Here is a 22,705-nt window from a genome sequence, read left to right on the forward strand (position 1 = left end):
ACATCACCTCATCACCACAAACAAACACCAGTATAAATAACTCATCAAACCAACAATGGCTTCTCATACTGATGTTTAAGTGTGAAAGATTCTTCAAAACTGGAAATGATATACGTTTAGTTATATCTTATCTTATTATATCTATGTGTATGGGGGAATGTGGTGAAAGTGTATAAAATGTTCCACTTAGGTTCGAGACGAGACGATGAGATTTACTGGTTGGCAGTGCCACTGCTGTATGATCTACACGCTACAGTAAAAACACATTGATAGTCGGTTGATGACATTTTCACTGCAGACCAACGTCTCTGAGGTGAACTGCACAGACAGCGATACGAGACGCTCCGTCATGTTTGCTGGAGTTTGAACCTGCGGAACGATATTCCCGAGAACATCCTCACAGCTACGCCTCACAGCAAGCTGCACCAGCTAAATATTACTGGAATCTGCTGATACAGTGATTCTATAAATATTTCTCTGGTCAGTTACAAAGTGCTTCTCTTGTAACGTGTCATGATTCAGAGGCCTGCAACCGCCTATCAGATGAAGTTTTACATGCCGTCGCCGATGGCTGAATGTGATTTGTTTTGATCTCTCGCTGTCTCTGTGGGTGACAGATAACGGGTGTCAACCAGCCCGACTACATCTCCACCACAGACAGATTACCTGCTGCAGCGGGCTACGACGCACAACCGAGATCCTCGGGAGGAAAATCAAATCACGAGAGAAAGCAACACAAATCGAAATGAAGCACAAAACTGAACTTGACCACTCATGCCAACCTGAGAAAATGTACATGAGAGTAGACAGTCGTGCTAAATCTTACAGCTTCCAAGTGTTTCGTGGCCGTGCGGTGATCTGTGTGGTTACTGACCTGCTTGGACAGGAACAGGCTTGTCCAGTAGGAAGACAGTCTGTTTCCAGTGCGTCTTTGTGACCTGAGGACCTGTGGAGAACATCACCTGATGCGATAGTAGGTGAAAAGAAAGAAAGAGCAGAAATATCACAAACCAGTTCTGTTGATTCCATCTACACTGCTAGTCAGCTACTAAAAAACAACTTTTGGATAATTAAGGAAACAAAATCTGTTTATAATCAATTTAAACTGATTTACTACTTGGAAAAAAAAGTTCTGGGTATGTTACAGTGAAAATCTATATGAGGCTTAATTTGAGTTTATGGGAAACCATGCTAGTCACATTCATGTTGTTTAACGTCAGTCCATCCTCAACAGTGATGGAAAAGAACAACACATTTAAAAGTTGAGAGGAATAAACCTGGAAGGACTTCAGTAGAAGTCTCAAAAAAACACAAGGAAAACTTGGTGGAGCACAAAGACTTAGAAACAATCTTACATTCATGGTTTCATCTGACGGAATTATTATTAGCTTTGTCTGTATTATAAACGACACTTATATCTTTACTGTTTTTACTGTTAAGTTGTTCCTGGCTTAGCTCCCAGCGGAGATGGTATCTTTCCTGGCCAGTCCGTAGCATGCAGTCTGACTCTCAGGTACAATAGGAAGTGCAATCAAAAGGCATGACTGTGTTGCTCACAGAGCTTGGCACTGGCTGTTCCGACTGGCTGGCTCTGCTGGGTAAGTGCTTATATCAGCAGTCGACTAGGACTGCCTGTCGATTGCCGGCGAACGCCTCGGGGAGGAGGAACATGCTAAAGCGTGAACATAATTGAGTTTCCGTTAAATGGCCTGGCTGTTGCCGCTGCTGCTTACCTTGTTGCTGCAGCCTCTGTCAAAGAAAATGTCAAAGTAGCCGACAACCGCCTGCAATGAAATATGAGGGGCGTGTTAGAATGTGACAGTACAATAAACCCCTGGATTTGTTTGACTACACCGCAGCTCTGACGAGCAGGAGGCAGAACGAGTCTCAGGGTTTTAATGGGCAAAATGAGCCGCTGTGTTCAGGAATAAGGCAGTAAAAACCAAACTGGAAAGAAAATGTACTGTTCAAGTATTTACATTTATCTTTAAGGTACTGCTCCTTTATGGTGTTACCTTCGAGGAGGCATAAGAATTCAGACTCTTGTTTGCCCTGCATCACGCGTCATTGTTATGTGTGTGTTAAGTGTGTATCTGTGGTCTGCTCAACTGTATGGGCCACCCTGTTACAGTTACAGTGAGTATTAATATGACTCATATGAGAACTGCACTGTGTTTTCTTCCATCTCCTCCATCTCAGAGCCGACTTGGTTTCTCATTTAGGCTGAGTCAACAACACGTCCCATGTGCTCGCTCTCACCTCATCTGGGAGACTTGTCACCGGACAAAAGAAATAAATTATGAGGCAGCCGCCAACAACATTGAGGCAATTTTGCTGACGATAAAAAAAAAAAAAAAAAAAAATCCAGAATGGATCATGAAATTAGCAAAGGTGGTCATTTTTGGTGACAGTGTTGCAGCATTGTGAAAAACACTCAGCAGGAAAATAAACACTAATGTGGTTTTGGTCCAAATGAATATGGATTTGGGCTCATCTGAATAATGCCCAACAGGGGAAAGGATATTAGATAACTGACAAATCTCTGCTCTCAGGGAATCCATCGTTATGTTGATATGACCAAAAGAGAATAAACTCCCAAGTCTGAGGTTTCATCAAGGCTTTTTTTTTTTTTTTTTTAGGTCTTCGATGTGACCAGAAATGACAGACTCCTTTTCCTTCACATTGGGTATTCAACTGACTGAAATGTAGTCTTTCTTTTACAATATCCTGTCTGCTGGTGAGGATTTGCAGAGCTATGAACACATTTGAGTGAAAACCAATTCACACATCTAAAAACAAACCGAGGGGAAGTCTAGGGCCAGAGTGGCTGTAGGTGACCGTTGTCAGATATGTGAGGTAAAAACCACCCCCCAGGCTTGTTTTCCTCCCATTTCTCCCCCCACTGGAGGAAGAGAGGCACTCTATCAATCTCAGGAGCGCACTTGTAGTGGCAATGATGCAGAACTAATAGCTTTTAATCCTGACGCAGCTGACAACTTGGAGGCCAGCTCTCCGAGACAAAGAAGAGCCGAATCAATGCGGGAGAGGGAAAGAGGGAAAGAGAGGGCAGATGAGAGGAAAGGAAGAGGTAAAAAAAAAAAAAAAAACAGGAAAACAGACAGAAAGAAGACACAGGGAAAGTTGAAAGGGAGGCAAGGAACAGGAGAAGGAAAGGAGCTGTAGCATTATATAAAAGCTGGGGAGGAGGTTTTTTCTAAATTTGTTTGTATCACTTGGAGAAGCATCAGCACCATCTGTTCACAGCTTCTGTAAAAGTCTCCAAATTGTATTTAAATAATTTTTCCTGGTGAAACTGGATAAAAGAAACCCTTTTTTTTTTTCATAGTGCAGCTACATACAGTGCACACACAAAGATACACACATGCAGACTTGGTAATCATGATGCCGTCAGAAGCCGTGTTCAACACACTCCCCGCACAGAGGCTTCAATCAGCCTTTATCGACTCAGACAGGCGGGGGCGGCACCGCTAGCTCACAGCTAAACCGCCAGAAAAGAACCGAAAGAGGATAAAAGAGCATGTCACCCCAATGCAATTATGGCTTTTAATGAACGCTACAGAGACGCTTGGTGCTGAGGTAATTAGGAAATTAGCCATAATTACTCATCAGGCAGAGCGGATTCACCTCTCTCAGCCGGAGAGGCAGAGATCATCCTCATCGTTCCTCGCCGATGACAACGCCTCATAAGCGAGATTGATTGTCACTTCTGCCTTGTGCAACTTTCACACCACGGTGAGATGAGCAATTAAAATTTAGGCCACAGAGTGAAACTTACAAACACAAAACCGATGGAGAAGCTCGACGCCATTAAAATCACATTTGAAAGAAAAAAAACAAAACAGGAATGTAATAGCCTCATACATAAAACACAAAAGATGTGAGTGATCGGATAGACAAAGACCTTGATGACCTGATATCTACTGTACCAGAGGCTTTTAATACTTTCTGATTCAAACTGTGCTGGGGGAAGAGAGTTTTTCAAACTTCTTGAGGCCCTTTGAAAGGACTTAATGATAGTTTTTACAACAGCCAATAAAACGGTACAGCTAGATCCAAACTTAAACTCCAGATGGAGACTGAAGGAGTTTCTGTTTATGTTCATCTTCACTTGATAAGAATTAAAACACAGTTAAAAAGGTATGTTGTTGTCTATTTACACATACAGCAACATTATCATTTACTCAGTCGTGTTTCTGTCCAACTAATGAATTTAAGTCCAATAATGAATCCTCTTTTAGCTCTGTTTTGGTCTCCATCACCTGCTGAGACAAACATCTGGCTCTTTAGCTGCTACATGTTCTACTTTCTTTACCATCTAGTTGCCAACTCAGTCCAACTGAGTGTTAAGCATGTGTACAGTGGCTTCATCAGAGCTTGTTTACCTAACTTCTAGCAAAGAGTCGCCGCCTGTTTGCTAGAAAGTAGGTTGATAAAAGTTCTTCTTAGACCGAACAAAACAAAAAAACATCTCAATATAGTTCTACATCTATCTCGCTTCTCCCTGCAGCACTAGCAAGAACAGGGTGTTGTGTTTCAGTCTATGAGCCTCTCCTCTTATAGGCTGACCACAGGTAACGGGTCGTAGCCTGGTCAAATTCAGATTAAAATGCTCGGGAATTTCAGAAAAACAAACTATAGCCACTGTTCTCTACCATTACTATCTGTACTATCTGTGCAATGATATATTGGCTTCCTAACGTCCAACGATTATGCAGCGTTTTCCTCCAACATTTTTCTGTCTTGTAGATTGCCCTCTTAATGACAGAATGACTGCTTGGTGTTGTGTTGTTAATTAAGTTAAAACAACACAACAACAATGGACGGTGGGTCGGGGTGGGACACGCTGGGGGCACGGCAGAGGGCGGTGACTAGATCGTTGTGACATCACAAAGTGACGGAAGTCCTGACGGCTCGTTTTAAGGCTCAGTGTCTTAACACAGGCTGTGTGCATTTTGAAACTTTCAGTATTTATATAGCACATACATCTGCTTTATAACCAAAAAAAGGACATGGATTAATATGGGACCTTTCATGTTAATATCAAAAATATTGATTAATACAGTCTTGATTGTAATATTGATCTTAAATTTAGAATAATCAGAAACTTAAATTAAAAATTTAAGTTTTTGAATTTATGTTCAAAATCTGTGTTTGATTATTTTAATGGAAACAACCCCCTGCTGTTATGTTGTACCTGACAAGTAATTCCTCTGTATCCCAGCACATGGGGGCAATAATGGTAAGGAGGGTTAAGGAAGTGAGCGCGACGGACAGAGAGAAGAGGGCAAGGAAGAGAGAGGGAAACTTAAAGCACAGAGAGAGACACACACACACACACACACACACACACACACACACACACACACACACACACACACACACACACACACACACAACACACACACACACACACACACACACACACACACACACACACACACACACACACACACACACACCAAAAACAGGACAAATCAGAATGAGCGCTTTTCATTTTCATCAGCGTTTAGCCTTGGGCCCTGGCTCTGTCTGTGATAAGTGATGACAGTGGGCTTCTTGACAGCCCACGGAGGAGGCTCCGCAACATTGCAGCTCTCCGGCCCCCATTCTCCAGGAAGAGCAGTGGGAAAATTAATAATTATCATCATGGATAACACCAACAGGGAGCAATTCATCATCGCTCCCCTTTCGCCTGGCTGTGTGTCAGCGAGCCGCGTGGCCGGCCAGATACTATTATACAACAGTGGGGGGACGTACGGAGGGAGGTGGGGTGGGGTGTTAAGGGGAGGGAATGGGAGGAGCACTGAGGGGGAGGGAGGGTGGGGGAAGAGAGGGCTAATGCGCTTTTGATGGGGTTTATCCAGGCGTGGAGGCGTCAAGCACGACCACATTGTGGACGGGTTGGTGTGACTCCCCCTACTCACCCCCCCTCCACCTCCTGTGTCTCTCCTCCCTGCCTCTTCGTCCGACTGCTGCCTCTCTAGTCAGGTGCAGCACGGATCAGCTTTGGCTGCAGCGCACCTCCCATTGGTGTTCCTCACTCATGTTGCATCTCAGACAAACAACTTTACTGTAACAGTGAGAGGAAGGCCCAGAGACGAGCTGTGCAAAGCGAACTGCAGTTAGCTGCATCACTGAGCTTTGATCAGGTGATGTACACACCAGAGGGAAATTCCACTTTTTGTCAGCCTGGCTCTTATTTTTCCTTATTATATGACCTCTGGTCATGATCATTTTTACTCACGTTTACTCTCTGTTGCAGAGATTTGGGAAATGTAAACTCTGCCGCAGTTGACAAATCATCACAAAAGCTTTGAGTGTTGCTCAGTAATGGAAAATAGACCGTACATTTATAGTCTTATTGACCACTCAAAGCGCTTTACACTACAAGCCACATTCACCCATTCCGGGGCAATTCATAACTCAGTATGTTGCCCAAGGACTGGAGTAGCCGGGAATTGAACCACCAACCTACCAAATTAGGGGGCTCGACCTCCTGAGCCTCCAAACCTCCATTTTTGATTTAGTTTGTGTGGATAAAGCTTAACAAAGATCATCAATTGCAAGAAGCTGGCTTGTGGCTGCAAGTCCAGAGAATAAATGCTCTGTGCAGTCTTCATCCACTGCCACTAAAAAAATAAAGAAAACAAGGTCGATTCTCCAACAGCTGCTGTGCACTTTGCTACTGGAAAGTCCAGGTGATTACTTTCTGTTTACTTTTGTTTGGACTCAAGGAAAAGTTTCAGTTTCTGTTGCACTGAAGTGTTATTGGAAAGTTGTTGATGGCTCACGCCCTTTCCCCCAGCTGCTCCATTCTTCCAGTGTTTGTTTCCCAAATCTCTACAATGGAGTATGACAGAGCGTCACTCATTCCCTCACCAGTCAGGTGTAAAGCTCTTATTTTGTTTAGTTTTACATTTGGTTTGGTTATGTAACATGTACGTATATATGAGCTTTATTTAGTAAGTTCATATTCAAGTATATGTTTCTTTGGTTTCTCATTTGCTTTGATTTCTAATCACTGTTTTCTCCAAGACCCATTTCCTAAGATGGTGCTCTCATGTATGCATGCACATGAATGCCTCCTCCTCCTCCTCCTCCTCTACCACCAGGTTCTGGCAGTGTTTAATAATATGATAACCAATACTCAAAAATATGATAATAACCCCCCGCTTGACAAGTACCATAATCTCCCCTTTAAGAACAGAACTGCAGATAAACAATTAGAGAAAAGCGAGTCAACCCTCATATGTCTGTACTATTATAAAGTACTATCCCCTTTAGTGATTGCCCACATCTGTCACAGTGCCTTTGGACAACACTCAGTGTGTCTGGAATTGATGCATCTGGCTCCTGTTGGATGAGAGGGTGATAATGAAAGAGTGGAAGTTTTATAGTTGAAAAGAATTTCACCCCTTGTTAAATATATTAAACATATCTTGTGGCTGCGTGGCATCTGGTCTGTTTCTGTTGCTGTGTGAGCAGACACTGTTCTGGTCTATGTCTTTCCTGCAGTGGATTCCTCTGTGTATGGCACAAATGCTTTAGTCTGTTAAGCTGCAGTTCATCTACTTGCCACAGGATATTGGCTCCTAAAAGCCCAGGTCTCTGGGGTTCACCTCCTGGCAGCAGTGCCTTGGCTGGTCTCTGGCGTGGTTGATAGTAAGGTTACCGCTTCGCCAACAGTGTGCCACACAAACCAGCGTCTTAACATAAGCCTCTAGCCTTACTCACTTATTTTTCCTGACCTGGACCTGATAAAGCTGAAGCAAAGCAGTCTGTTTATAGAGATTTAGAAAGTGGACTTGACAATTAAAAGAGTTCCAATTTATCACTGCACTTCTATTACACTGTTGGACTCATGACGGACGGTTATCAATGCACAGTTAAATGTGCCAAAGGTTAGGCGAGAACTCCTATGGAGGCCCAGCATTCATGTTAAATGATGTTTTGAACCATCACTAGGCTCCGCACTGGGACTCTGGCTGTACCGTCATTAATAACGCTGGGCCTCATGACTGGCAACAGCATTCTCTATCCTGACCTGATGCCTTTAAACCTAACTCACCTTTAAGCTGCTTTAATCCCTTCGCTCAGCCAGGCAAAGAGCAGCGACTCCGCAGCTTGAACCAGTGTCACACCCACCACTTAAGCTGCCGTGGCCGAACCCACTGGCTTGATATGGAGTTTCATCTGAATGCCATGGCTCGCTCAGTGGTCCAGTCATCATCCCTACCACTAGTCTTACTATCAGTTACTAGTTATATCAGAAAATTTTACCACTCTGACGTAGTGCACCTTTATAGCCTTATGTCTGTAACTTTCTTCTGGTTAGGCAACTTCATTTGCCAGGCCCCGTCTTTTCCTGCACTCACAATCCACACAGATTTTTTTATATTTCTAGTCTTGAGGTCACAAAAGGTTTGTTACAACTTTTTTCAATAAACATTATTTACATAGCATGTCTCAATGTTACCAATGTGCTTTGCAAAGAAAAAACTAATCTAAAACAAATCCAGCACCATTAAATATAATTAAGCAAAAAGAAGCACATATGCAGTAGTACTCTCCAAGACCTGTAAACAGACTGATGAGTAAAATCAATGCACTTCCCCTTTAACTTCATGACATAAATAACATAGATCAATATGTCTAACATCTGTTAGTAGTAAACTAGTAGTCTGCCAAAGCAGTTGTTGTTGACAGTCAGCTGATATTCCAACTCTGAACGCTATGTACTGATCCTCTGTTGAGAGTTAAATTCGTGAGAGTGGATTTTTCCATTAACAATTCCCTTCCTAATGTGCTGAAAATCGCCCTTGAAGTTGACGAGTGTCTTCTCCGTCAGTCCAGAAGGCCATCGCCACCCCACACAATTTAAATTTGATGGAAAGCGGGTTAAAGATGGATTGCAGAGACTGTAGCACTACAGTAGCTACGTCAGCAGCAGTGACACAGAGGTGTTAAAATTAATTACAGACAGAAACTTATTCTCTCCTGCCATGCTATCAGCATACATCATGTTCAGCCTTTAGGAGCGGTTGAGGCATTTTTGCTACCTGATCTACAGTTGAGGTAAATGGATCATGGAGCTGGGGAAACAGATGCCCTGAGAGAATTTCTGATCCAATATTTAATGAATGTTTCAGCACATATACATTCTGCATGTGGCTTCAGTTTGCAATTGCAGACACAATGCATGCAAGGTGCAGAGCATGTGAAATGTAAAAGGGAGGCAAGGAGGGATAAAATAAAGCAAAAGCAAGAGGATTTGTCTTGTGCGTGAACGGCGCAGACGCAGGGGTTGTGCTGTTCATTTAATGCAAGGTTAGGCAGGCTGAGCTGATGAATGGACTGTCGACAAGAGAACAAAAGCAGGCGCTCCATCACAGGACGGGAGCAGCGGCTGCTCTTCCTCACCGATCCCCGAGCACTGGTCCAGGAGCGGTTTACCCTTCACACATCCTAACCTTAACTACTGAGGAGCCGCAGCCAACACTGACTACAGATCAGTATCTTTATGGTAACCTCTCCCTTCTCCTGCCAGTCAATAATCATCTGTAAATCCTATGAAAAACAGGCTGGATGCTGGAGGCGAAGTGATACCTTATACACAAAATACCTGCATTATAAAAGCCAGAAACCACGAGTGTGAGAGCATGACTGAATATGAAACCTCCGCACCTCATGATCCCATCATCTGTTTTGCTGCGGCGTGCCCCTAACATGACTGGACTTACGTCCTAGATATAGAAAACTGGTTGCTTTCAATTACAGAGCAGAAAAAACAGGAAAAATGAGTGGATGTTTGCAAATCCCATTAAGTCCACCAGCCTTACCCAGGGAGCACAGGCCAGAAAATAACCACCTATTGATTATCCATTAAACGAATACACCAGACAGTGCAGTAACACTGCAGCACAACACAAAGCTGCTCCAACACAATGGCCTTTTCTTTTCTTTTTTTTTTCCTCGTACAGACAGATCACTTCTCACAGCGCACAGCGTCAGTGCTCAGTGGTGTGGCTGCTCTGTGGTCGGCAGGTCGCTGCTGTTAGAGAGAAATGTGGCTGAGAAACTGGAGGAAGCTCAGGGGGAGTGGGTGGGGATGGCTGGGGGGGGGTTGATGGCGGCTGCCAGCACCTCACCAAATAAACTCATAAACCATTCTCCATGCTTTGGTGCCTACAGCTACTGAGGACACACACTTCAGTTTTGTGCTGCGTTGTCATTGGTCAGGCTGACCTACACATCGCAGCTTAACACAACTCGGCCAGGTTTCAGATGAGTCATGTGACGTCTTTCATTGGACTTTCGCAAAAAGGTCGTAAATGATCAGCATTTATTTTCAGTGATGAAATTAAATGAGTCGGCTGTTGTTTCATTTTGATTCTGGGCAGAGATACAGTATAAGTGCTGCCGGTTAACAGGGTTAAATTATTTTTGAAAACCGTAAACGGGATATGCAAAAAATTAAAAAATCATATTACATTTATTTGGCAGATACTGCGATTTCAGTCAGAATGGTTATTTTTGCATTTCATTTTCACTGAATTTTTTATTTCTTTTTAATGATGATGATGATGTGCTTTTTGTTGGATCTTGTATCAAACAAACATGTTCTTTTACATTTGGAGAATATGATTTGTAGGCCGAGGCGCCTCTGTAGCACCACAACGCTTACGGTGCGAACAACGCACAAAACAATGTTGTGGCACATTTGACTTTTATCAGGAAAATTGCAGCTCCTGTGATTTTCATATTGCACTTGGTCATGTTGAGTTTGATTATAATTTGATTAATTGTGCAGCCCTACATATAAGTATGTTAAAATACTGTTAAATATTGTTTTGACATGTGGGAAAAGCATGTACAAGAGGTTGGAAGGAAGTTGAAACATAAGGAATAACAAAAAAAAACAGGACAGGCATCTACAAACACGGCAGGCGCTTACGACTCCAAGTTGAGAGGTGGGTTGTGACTGTGTAAGCAAGTGTGTTTTGGCGTTTGAGAGAATGACAGGGCAAACAGCCTGTGAACATTCACTATGACACGTAATTCAAAGTCACATTAGCCTCACTGCTCTGATTCGATTTGAAACTCTATTAACTATCAACTGACAGACATCCTCTCAAATACAGAAACATAATCCATCAACATGACCTGACTGATGTCTTTGCTGTTTGTACTGCCTTGTTCCCTTCGCACAACATCTCTGATAAATGACAGACGATACCAGTGGATGTTCAAACTTTTGTCTCAGGTCTTTTTTTTTTTTTTTTTGGTGTAGTCCTTTATGTTTAACACTCGGACTGAAGTAGAACTGAAACAAATTCGCCTGGGAAAGATACTTTTTATTCATAAATAAATTTTGCAGTATAAAAAGTGACATGCTAATTAAATATTTCTCACACAGCTAAGACCTAATGCCACAAAGGTATACTTGATTTCTGCAGAGGAAATTAATGTTATTAGCAAAGCACTTCAAATCATTTATTTCTAATATAATTTTAAATGTTAACTTTACAAACTCTTCTCATAGCAATAGCACCGTGGATATCTCAGTCCTACGCTACCCACTCAGTATGCAAGTGGGTAGTGTCAACATGTGTGTGTATGTGTGTGTGTTACTTACAGTGCAGTCTGTAGTGTTTGTTATCTTCAAGCAGAAATCTGATGTGAACTCCAGCTCAGACAGACACACTCTGTTACAGTCAATCGTCTGTTCAAAGTAAAAAACACATTTTATGATGCACACCATAAAAAAAAGATTAACACTGATGACAGTATGAATTGTGATTAAGCAATACAAAAAAATAAGATAAAAAAAACAGGAAACAATAAGCACAAAGCTTCAAAATAAGTACATATACCGAAAAAAAGCTGGTTTCTCGAGTAGACAACTAAACGTGCTAAACAGGATGTACAGTTCATTCAGAAAGTATTCAGATACATTTTTTCACATGTTCTGTTGCAGCCTTATGCTAAAATGAAAAACAACAACACAATCTTAGAATAATGAACAAACATTTTCAAGTCAAAATAATGGATGTTTTTCCTGTTTCCTCTGTCAACATTGCCTAAATGAGGCATTAGTGTCTATTATATAGGCAGTATATATGGTGGAGTGGCAGGTGGGGGTGGTTTGGAAAGTACATATAGTGCACCATATTGTAAATACGGAGTGATTTACGGCACAGCCATTCTGCTGGTGGCCGAGTTTTACTTATAGATGAATAAAACTCACTGACATCAGCACAACAACCAGTATTAAAACCATGACTGAGCATGAAACGCATTGTGTGATTAAGCAGGTTGAAAGCAGCTTCAATTGCAAGTTAAATATTCCTCTAGTTTAACATTCTTATCTGTTCTCACTGAGAAAAAAAATCTGTTTTGCAGGAATATATAATTCCACGAAAGGGCTCTCAATTTTACGGAATAGCAGCCAGCCTTAATGGAATGTTATTGGATCGTATCAACGGGAGGCAATAGATGAGAGTCCATGTAATTTGGGCAGAGGGGCTGTCTATTTGTCACTGGAGGGGAGAAACTATCGATTAGAGGATTCAAATTCCATTATATCAAGTTCTCCCCTCATTCATCACATCCACAGATGGGTGGAGGACATGCTACTTAGCAAATAGGCCAACCGGCAAAGAAACACACGGCGGTATGAGAGACAAGGGGGAAGAGCAGTCCTGTACAGAAACATTCAGAAGAGGCATCTATGTTCTTAGACGTGGGACTGTGTGTGTGTTTGTTTTATCTTTGCGTAATGTGTGTGTGTGCTCTCCCATCAGCTCAGTGAAAACTGCTCTATCCACAGGGGGCTGAGAGTAATGAAGTTTCCTTAAGAGGAACTTAAACAAGGATTAGATAGATCAATCACCCAGCGCTACAGCATCACTACACGTGCACACACACATACACACACACACACACACACCTACCTATCTTCAGGGCCCTATCTCTCTCTTTCTCTACAGCTAACTCCTGCTCTCCTTCTCTGTCTCTGCCCTAACAGCTTGGGCCCCACAAACTCTATTTCCCCTGTTTGTGATGTGTATGTGTGTGTGTTGTCGCGCACACACACACACACACACACACACACACACACACACACACACACACACACACACACACACACACACACACACACACACACACACACACACACACACACACACGATTGGACTGACAAACTGTTTTACCAATAAATCCATCCGATACAGGTTTTAATTACCAGATATTGGGCAGTTAGTGTCATCCACAGATGACATGAATTTTTACTTTTGAGACAAAGGCTTAAGCTTAATTTAAAAACTGTTCTATTATGTTTCTAAATTTCCTAAGCTGTTTCATAAATAACAAATGTTTTCTTTCTTTTTTTCAACTACACCTTGGATCCCTTGATTTGTGAGCACTGGTTTCCTCTCTGATTGTTTGATCTGAATATTTTAACAGACCTGAAGTGGTAAAATTATACACTACTGACACACTAGTATTAGGTAATGCAAGTTAAACTTCTTTTTTATTTTCCCCTATTTCATACAAATGCAGAAAACAGCATAAAACAATAAACAACCAGTAATATGTCAAATAATGAGGACACGTCGCCCTCTTGCACTTCATTGTAATTTTAGAAACACTTAATACTTTTGCTACTTGGAATTTAAACTCTGTAATGTTACAATCTTCCAAAGCAATGACACCTTAGGTTGTGGCAGTAGCCTATAAGCATGTTTACCTGTATGACTGTCGGCTCAGAGATTTGGGTATCTGCTCTCACCACTTCGACCATAGCCTCAGGCACCACAGCCTTCTTCATGCATGCCATGTTGAAGCCATACACGTCGTCCCAGAATGCAATGCGGTCTTGGTGCTTCTGTGTGTCACCCAGTGCTGCCAGGCTGATATTACAAAGGTCTGGATAGACTGTGGAGAAACGAAAAGAGCAGGGAGTCAACTTTTCAACTTAACAAGCAGTGTGTGTGTGTGTGTGTGTGTGTGTGTGTGTGTGTGTGTGTGGATTCACTATGAGTGAATCTGTTCAGGAATTTATTTTGTTCAAAATAAAAGTCCATTAATGATAACTAAAAAGAAAAGGTGGTGAGAGGTGCTTAATATCAACAAATGTAATGGCTTACAAACCATTCGACAAATTTAATCAAAAGGCCTTAATATCTGGTGGGTGTGGAGCTTTGCATCAATTTCATGAAGCTGCTGTAATGACTGTATCCATCACATGTGCACAAAACAAACCCTGATGACCATTGTGTCCTACTTTCATACTTTACACTCTATGATATATATATATATATATATATATATATATATATATATATATATAGGCAGCGATTATTGTCGCTCATCATATTACATAACACTGACTACTGAGTGAACATTATCCAAGACTGAAAATGAGCATTAAACATGAGCCTTAATGTCTTTTCATTGCATTTTCACATCTGAATAGATTTCTTTGGTTAATACGCTTGGTGATTAAGCCAGAGCTGAGATGCTTGGAGCCATTGGTATTCCTACTGTGAAGTAACATTAGCCAACACAGAGGCCTAGGGCCTAAGCTCGAGTTTAGACTACACCCATACAGATTTATCATAACAGGAGAGTCAGAAACAAATATCTGCATACGTGGCAGATAGAAAATAGGAAAGAATTAGCAGAAGCAACAGCAGTCGGCCTTAAACGGTTAACAGCATCGATACGACATAGTCACAGTAAGAAGTTAGCAGTAGCAATAATGCTTAGAAGAAAAATATGATATCAAATAATCTGTAGCCAACAGGCATGAAGCAACAGCAATTAGCAATGTGCATTAGCTTACCAGATGCTACGTTCATCTATATCTAACAAGCTGATTAGTTTCCTCTCACACACACAGCACAGACACAAACCTGAGCTTTCAAATAGAGCCAGTGTATCTATATCTTATGGCTACCCACATTTTAGGAACATGTGATGAATGGCAGAGAAACAAGCAGGAGCGGTTTGAGACGTTTCCGTGAACATTTTGATACTTTTCAGCCATAAAAACCTCAGACTAACAAACTTCAATTATATAGCAGATATAAAGGAGCAAACCACAAACTTTCTATTATTTAAAAAATTCAAGCCTTCCAATGAGGAAAATTTATATTTTTTGCCTGGCATGCGTGTTAGTACGAAGTCTGATATAACACACTGGACCATAAAATGTGTGAATGGATGGTGACAGCTCAGTGATGGGCAACTCATGGCCTCTCATTATTAGCTGAAGCCTACTTGTGACCCTGTGAGTGTCACAATACCTAATGACTGTGCACACACATATTGACACACACATTGACACGCAAACAGCAGATTTGTCACTTCATTTTACTCTGATTACTGAACCAAGTGAGTAATTATGAGGGCCAGGTGGGGGGGGGGGGCTGCTGATTGGGCAGAATTGGGACAGACCCGTCTGTGAGACACACTGAAAAAGAAATAGAGACAGAGAGACGAATAGGCGAGCGGGGGGAGGGGGGGGGGGGGTGCTGTGGTGTGGATGGAGAGGGAGAAAGACGAAGGGGAAGAAGGAGGGGGGGGGGGTACACGGGCGTCCCCAGATTCATGGCTTTGACATCTGCGTCCTTCTCGACTCGCTGCTCACAGCCCGTTTGTCATGCACCCCCCCTTTCCACCCTCTTCTCTTGCTCTCTCCATCTCCCCCATTGGTCGGCTGTGAAAGAGGGAAAGACGGTGTGGGAGGGGGCATGGGACAAAACCGATCCCTTTTCCCTGGACGCTGTGCTGTGCCAGGCATGCAGGGACACATTTAAGGATGGAGGGGAGGTTAATGTAGTGGGGAGAATGAGGGAGCCGCTGTAACTCTCTTCTAATGTAGCTTAAACACACATACAGCAGCAGTACTGCAGGGCTGTACTAATAACTCAGCACAGCCACGTGCACACACACACACTGAAATATACTTAAGAACAGAAGTTGATAAATGTAATGTGACACAATTACTGTATTAAGATCAACATTAGATAAATTAAGTTAAGGTACAGGCCTTTGTTGTGGCTGTTACATTAAGGTGCAGTCTGGCTGTGCAGAAATGCAGGAATATTCTGCTTCACAGATTTGCACATAAATACTGCCTGGGGCATGTTTACCTCTGAACAAAAATAATAATATGGAGGAGGCTCCAGTACAGACACAGGTAACTAACCTCTTTTTAGTTCCTGGCACCATGCACGCATGCATGCTGAATTAGCCATGAGAAGTAAACAGAATTTATCAAATTAGTGAAATTCTCAGCCTCTCACAGTGCTTTCACACGTTGCATTGCAACCCTGAACCTATCTCGACATTACCCTGAGGAGCCGTATGTGAGAACGCAAATGTCCGAATTAGTTGGACAGGACATTAAATGGACTTTACCCTGCCAGCTCCCTAGTAGTAGTCTGGAGAATTCACAACGAGCGAGTGGGCCTGCCGATGACGCCTCTATCCTGCCTCCTGTACGCTCTACCCAGGCGTCACCCCTCGCCTTAAGCAAACACAATATGTCCAGTAGGTGAGAATGCAACACTGGCCAATGCCAAGACCTGAATCCCTGGACACTGCTATAACAACAACAGCTATACTGACCTTAAAACTAATTTCAATTCAAAATAATAAAAACAACAACAAAAAAAACCAAACAACAAAATGCTTATATATGTTATTCTAGAAGTCACTTCAGCAATAGTACAGCAGCAGGGGCAGGACCAGAGAGGATCCATAGCCCCCGGACTATATGCTATTTAAATAGACATAGTGTCAGGACTATGTTTTAGGATGTCAAGCTTAAAAAGATTTCCTGGTTCCATATTACACCATGATTAGAGCCCAGTGCTCCACTTGTTCAAGTCTATGGTGCTGCTGGACTACTTTTCTTTGTTTTCATAATACTTCCCACAATGCTCCCTGGCAGTAGATCCAGTGAGAGAAGCCCGTGTTGGGAGCGTCAAGGTTAAAGGCTAATGACGAACCATATGGTGTCCTCTGACCTGTCACTTTCTGACTCGCTCAGGTCGCACCTTCGCCTGTCCAATCTCCCTCGCTAACAGATCTGTCTCTATAGGTGAGTGTGACCTCTCCCTCACGTCCCAAGGAGCGACTAAAGGCAATGTGGTGGAACCGTTCCTTAGTTGGGTCACATTTGGCACAAGCCATTAAATCTGGTCCGTGGCAGCGGTGGGATGACACCGGAGACTGACATGCACACAAACACGCACAAAGGAAAATCCCTGAAGAGCAAGGGTCTTTCCATACGTGTCAAGCAGTAGTCTTAGTGCACCATAGGGTTTCATTATTTTGACTCAAAAACCTCATTTCAAATATCCATCTTCTATCTTTTGCTTCTAATATCTTTGGTTACACGACGCATTAAATGAGACAAAATAAAACAGGAGTACAACAACATGTCAAGCAGCATGAAGTCAAACCAACACTGCCAGGTTGCCACTGAGGCAAAGTGTGAAAACTCAGACGCCAAACTCAGCTACTGTATCCATGTCTCTCCTCTTCGCCCATCCTTCACGCCAGCCGTACAGGAGACATGTTGTCTTTAAAACAGCTGTGTGTCAGCTTGAGGTGAGCTGCTGAGCCTCCCCGCTGACTGGACCATTCCCATTCAGCTGTTTGTTGCACCACCTCTGAGCACCGCCTCTTTCAAGTGAAGATAATAAACAAAAATCCTTCATACATTTCCGGCTTTGCTTGGATTGGATTGTATAAATCAAGGGAAGTACTGCAATGTTTGCTGCTTGTATAGACCCATGTGCAATTTGACACAGCCAGTGGGAAATAGAGGAAAACACTCCATTAATTCCCACGTGTTACTTTTAATAACCAAGGGATTATTACAAGGTGTCTCCCTGCTGGCAGGTTAAATTTCAGGTAAATCTGACCTCAGTATCACTCCGCCCTGCCCCACCAAATATTCCTTTGTTGAGTTGCTAACACATGCATATACACAACATGTGGATTCATTTCATCAATAGTACAAATATTATAAGATTTGCAGAGAAAAACCTTTTTGGGGTTGAAAACTAGAGTTAGACAAATTACCTCCTTTGTAAATTTAATGTTTGCTGAAAAGCTATGGAAGTATTTCTGTGCCATCTGAGTTTGAATATGAATTTCTAAGATTGAATTTTTTCAGTATCAAAATCAGACTTTGAATTTTAAAAACCATCAAATTTCTAGCACTGAATTTTTTTTTGCCTCTGAATTTTTTTCAATGTTGAAATAAATTCAGTCTAAAAAAATTCAACCTCAAAAAATTCAGTCTAAAAAAATTCAATATCTCAAAAAATTCAACATCTCAAAAAATTCAACCTCAAAAAATTCAACATCTCAAAAAATTCAACCTCAAAAAATTCAACCTCAAAAAATTCAACCTCAAAAAATTCAACCTCAAAAGAACCAGACTCAACATCCGGGTCACCACGGAGAAGCAATCGATCCCTGTCTCAATTAAGCCAACGTCCAGCCAATCATCTTACGGTCATCTGACACCCACCCAAGTAGGACAGACCGGTCCAGCCATGGCCACGAACGCAGGTGATGGTGTTTCGATGAGTCTGTTTACTTTATTTGTTTTAATGAGGTGGCGTTCGTGAAAACTGCGTTAGTAACTAGCTAACTGTAAGTAGGCTATTAAACCGTGATAGTGTTAACTGGTGACAGTGTTTCCCTCAGGATTTTAGAAGAAGGGGAGGGGGTAATTTTAACACTGTACAATTAGAGACGGCAGGTGCAGGGGCTGACTGGCAGAGATGGTAGATGGTGAAACGCTGTTTATTTTTTATTTTATTTTTTTCTGTGGGAAACAGTGGGTGACAGCATATCGTGGTTGCTCTAAGTTAGTAATGGCAGCTGTTGACAAACGGCTACAAGCAACAAACCAGTCTATACCCACCAGTCCTCCCGTTAGCTGACCTACCCTCCTTGCTTTACCTGTATTTAGCCCAGCCTGCTTACCAGAAGCTGCATTCATCAGCTCCTCTTTGACTGAACGATCCCATTTCCCATATTTTTCCATACTCCTTATTAAAATGAAACAGATCATTTCTGAGTATTTATTCCTCGGACTGCGCTCCTTAAACAACTGTTATAGACCACTGTGGCCCAGAATTATATGTTTCCATTCGCGCGTCTATTTTGTCTCATTAGTTATTGTTTTCATACAGCTACGGGTTGTCACGAGAACCGATACTTCGGTACCAAGTTGATGTCGAGGTGCAAAAAATACGTCGGTACCTGCATTTTCGGTACCATGATTACCGGATATACAACTTTTCCTTTGTGTGTTCCAGCGGTCGTTATGGAAAATAAAGCAATAATGGAAGCTGTACTGAAGTGGAGTTTGAATGAGAATCCTTAACAGTTACTACTAACGCAGTTTTCACGAACGCCACTTCATTAAAACAAATAAAGTAAACAGACTCACCGAAGCACCATCACCTGCGTTCGTGGCCATGGCTGGACCGGTCTGTCCTACTTGGGTGGGTGTCAGATGACCGTAAGATGATTGGCTGGACGTTGGCTTAATTGAGACAGGGATCGATTGCTTCTCCCTGGTGACCCGGATGTTGAGTCTGGTTCTTTTGAGGTTGAATTTTTTGAGGTTGAATTTTTTGAGATGTTGAATTTTTTGAGATGTTGAATTTTTTGAGGTTGAATTTTTTTAGACTGAATTTATTTCAACATTGAAAAAAATTCAGAGGCAAAAAAAAATTCAGTGCTAGAAATTTGATGGTTTTTAAAATTCAAAGTCTGATTTTGATACTGAAAAAATTCAATCTTAGAAATTCATATTCAAACTCAGATGGCACAGAAATACTTCCATAAAAAGCTGAGCTGTCCCATTTGATCATACATTTTCACAAGCTGTTCTCCATTTGGTCGCGCCGGCAAGTCCAGGGAAACTCGCTTAAAATGGAGAACAGGCAGCACATAAGGTCTGAGGTTGAATCGCTATCAGCTGATGATTAAACAGCAGGAGGCAGTGGAAATGCTGTTGTAAATCTGAGTTTAGTCTTTTGACTTCTCTTTATTGTTGGCAGAGACACTACCTGTTTCATTTGAATCAGCACATTGCATATGTATTTATTAATCTGTATTGTTTACAATGCTGTTTGTACATTCGGCATGGAGCTCTTGATTCAGGTGTGCTGAAGTGGAACAGAGTGCAAACCATGGCCAGTTGGCACAAAGCTGCTCTGTACTGGTCAGGTTTTGGAGCGCACCCAAGAGAGTCTGTATTTACTGTAAATTTTCACACTGGTGGGAAGGTGAGTTTGGCTCGCAGTGACACTATAGCAGAAACACACACCCCTTGACACCCCCCCTCCCACCTCCCACATGCCACTTTGGTTGATCGCCAGTATTTCATCACTCTTAAAATTAAAAATGATTTCACAAAACATTACTGAAAACAAATTTTCTGTGGAGAAGGGAGTTTCTGTGAAATCTGATATTTGGAAAAAAAAAAAAAAAAAGGTTTATTTATATGAGAAAATGAATATATGAGTATCAAAAGCTAATTCTGACCAACACATAGATTCTAATCTAACCAAACTATCCTTTGCGTGATCTGGATTCTGTGGTGAGGACAGGAGAAAGAATATGTGACCTACCTGAGCCACCGTCAGCCAAGTAGAGGTCTCTGGCGTACAGGACTGAGTCCAACATGGACTCAAACAGCAGGAAGTAACCCTGGAAGAGAGGAAATACAAGTTACTATCTCAGCTTCTTATGGAAAAAGTTCACTGAACAAAAGACAAAAGCAGCTTCTCATTCAGCATCACCTGCTGCCTTCGACAGTTCCAGGCATGTAATAAATGCAGGCCAGGAGACGGCTACAGAACTGCTGGACAATTCAATTATTTTTTAATCCAACATCACCAGGGTGAAAATGTGAATTAGCAGTGACTGTGAATTGAGTGATGTGCCCACGTGGTCTGCCGCCCTGCATCCAAAGGTTTGACCCTGGGCTGACCTCGTGTTCTGCTCCAGTAAACGGCACATTAACCGTGGTATTATTTCATTAATGCTGAAATTGAGTTTTGTCCACATCTTTTAGGCTTCGACCTGAGTGGCAGATACTGCTGACAAATGGCTTTTTCCACCTACCAGCCCTTCAACCAGAAAACCCGACCAATCGTGTGAGCTCGAGCTGCAACGCTGGCCCCTTCAATATGTTATTTGTGAGCACAACATCTGGGCTGGTTCAAAACTTATGGGACGGCACATCTCCATCAGGGACAAGGAGGTGGAGCAAAATCCCTACATGCGCATTTTACTCTAACTTCTGTGAGCTGTGACACTGACTGCCTCCTTCAGGAACAAAAAAACCCAACAGTGCTTTCAGATCTGTGCTTCAGGATGAAAACACAAGCATAACGAAACGCAACATATTCAGTTTTCAATCTGGATATAATTTTTTTCTCACAATAAATGCCTTCACCTGGACATAACTCATGAAAATGCTAAAACAACAATGAGAAATCAATGTGATAACAAATCTTTAGTGCTATCATGGTGTATTCTATATTTGTAAGTTTGGGAATATTTGGGAAATGGCTCGCTACCAGTGTATTTGGAGAGCTGCACCCATCTGAGCAAGAAAATAAGCGGCTACACAGTGATACAACTGATGAAATTTGTAGTGTGAACTCATTCACGATAGCTTAGTTATGTTTAAGAATCAAATATGTCTGATTTTTCTTCAGTGAAGGGAAAGAGGGACAAGGAGAGGTGAGGGCCAGGGCAGGAGATTAAGAGTGAGTGAGTGTGAGTGTGTGTGTGTGTGTGTGTGTGTGTGTGTGTGTGCGCATTCGTATGATGAAGACAAAGTGGAAAGCAGGAGAGAGGAAGAGCACGACAGAGTGATAGAGAGAATGCAGTGGCCAGCTGAATAGCAATTCAGCGAGATAAGAGCCTTATTATTCAAATCCAGAGTTGGAGAGAGGAGAGGAGGGCGAGCAGCAGACAAACAGCGGAAACAGCCCTGATTTATAACTCCAGAATCGTCACCATCGCTGTCATATGCCTGAGCTGATAATGATGACGGCGATGAAGCTGATATAACCAACTCAACCTCTGTGAGGCGATAAGGGGAAACATCCTCTCCGTTTATTGATAGAGGACTGGTCTCGAACCAAAGTCAGACTGGCCGCTCGCCTGCTGCCGACTGACGTGGTCCAGTCGATGTCCTTAGCGACAGAGCAGGTCATTTTTAAAACCCCCTCACACAGAGTACACCGGCCTCGTAATTTAGAGCCCAATTTCACAGGACACTGATTCGCTTGAAGGAAAGAGGATATGAAAGAGAGAGAGAGAGAGAGAGAGAGAGAGAGAGAGAGAGAGAGAGAGAGAGAGAGAGAGAGAGAGAGAGAGAGAGAGAGAGAGAGAGAGATGCCTGAAAGCAGAGTCACACCTTACTTTTATTGTCAACAATGCTCCAGGATTACTGCCCCCCCCCCCCCCATGTCCTGCCAGCAAGCAGCACGTACCACACCTCCCTAATTCATGCATCTGCAATATTAATTACCAAAAACACAGATCCAATTCTGTGTCTGTATGCTATTTCACTCACACCAACTGTCTGGTATCACAAGAAGGTGTTACAAAGTTGGACTTTTAA

At 42.3% G+C, this 22,705-nt stretch overlaps 1 protein-coding gene across 2 annotated transcripts in view; it reads right to left on the minus strand.

Moving 5' to 3' along the window:
- prmt3 (protein arginine methyltransferase 3) overlaps positions 1-22,705 on the minus strand; it is a 53,505-nt gene that overhangs the window by 8,112 nt on the left and 22,688 nt on the right. For both annotated transcript variants that reach the window (XM_056383396.1, XM_056383404.1), the window contains 5 exons: positions 20,697-20,775; positions 13,772-13,959; positions 11,657-11,743; positions 1,734-1,784; positions 875-962 (listed from right to left, as the gene is read on the minus strand). In XM_056383396.1, coding sequence (XP_056239371.1) covers positions 875-962; positions 1,734-1,784; positions 11,657-11,743; positions 13,772-13,959; positions 20,697-20,775 — 493 coding nt within the window. The remainder of the gene's footprint in view (positions 1-874; positions 963-1,733; positions 1,785-11,656; positions 11,744-13,771; positions 13,960-20,696; positions 20,776-22,705) is intronic.

This window comes from Seriola aureovittata, chromosome 1 (genome assembly GCF_021018895.1).
Source record: "Seriola aureovittata isolate HTS-2021-v1 ecotype China chromosome 1, ASM2101889v1, whole genome shotgun sequence".
Classification (NCBI taxonomy): Eukaryota; Metazoa; Chordata; class Actinopteri; order Carangiformes; family Carangidae; genus Seriola; species Seriola aureovittata.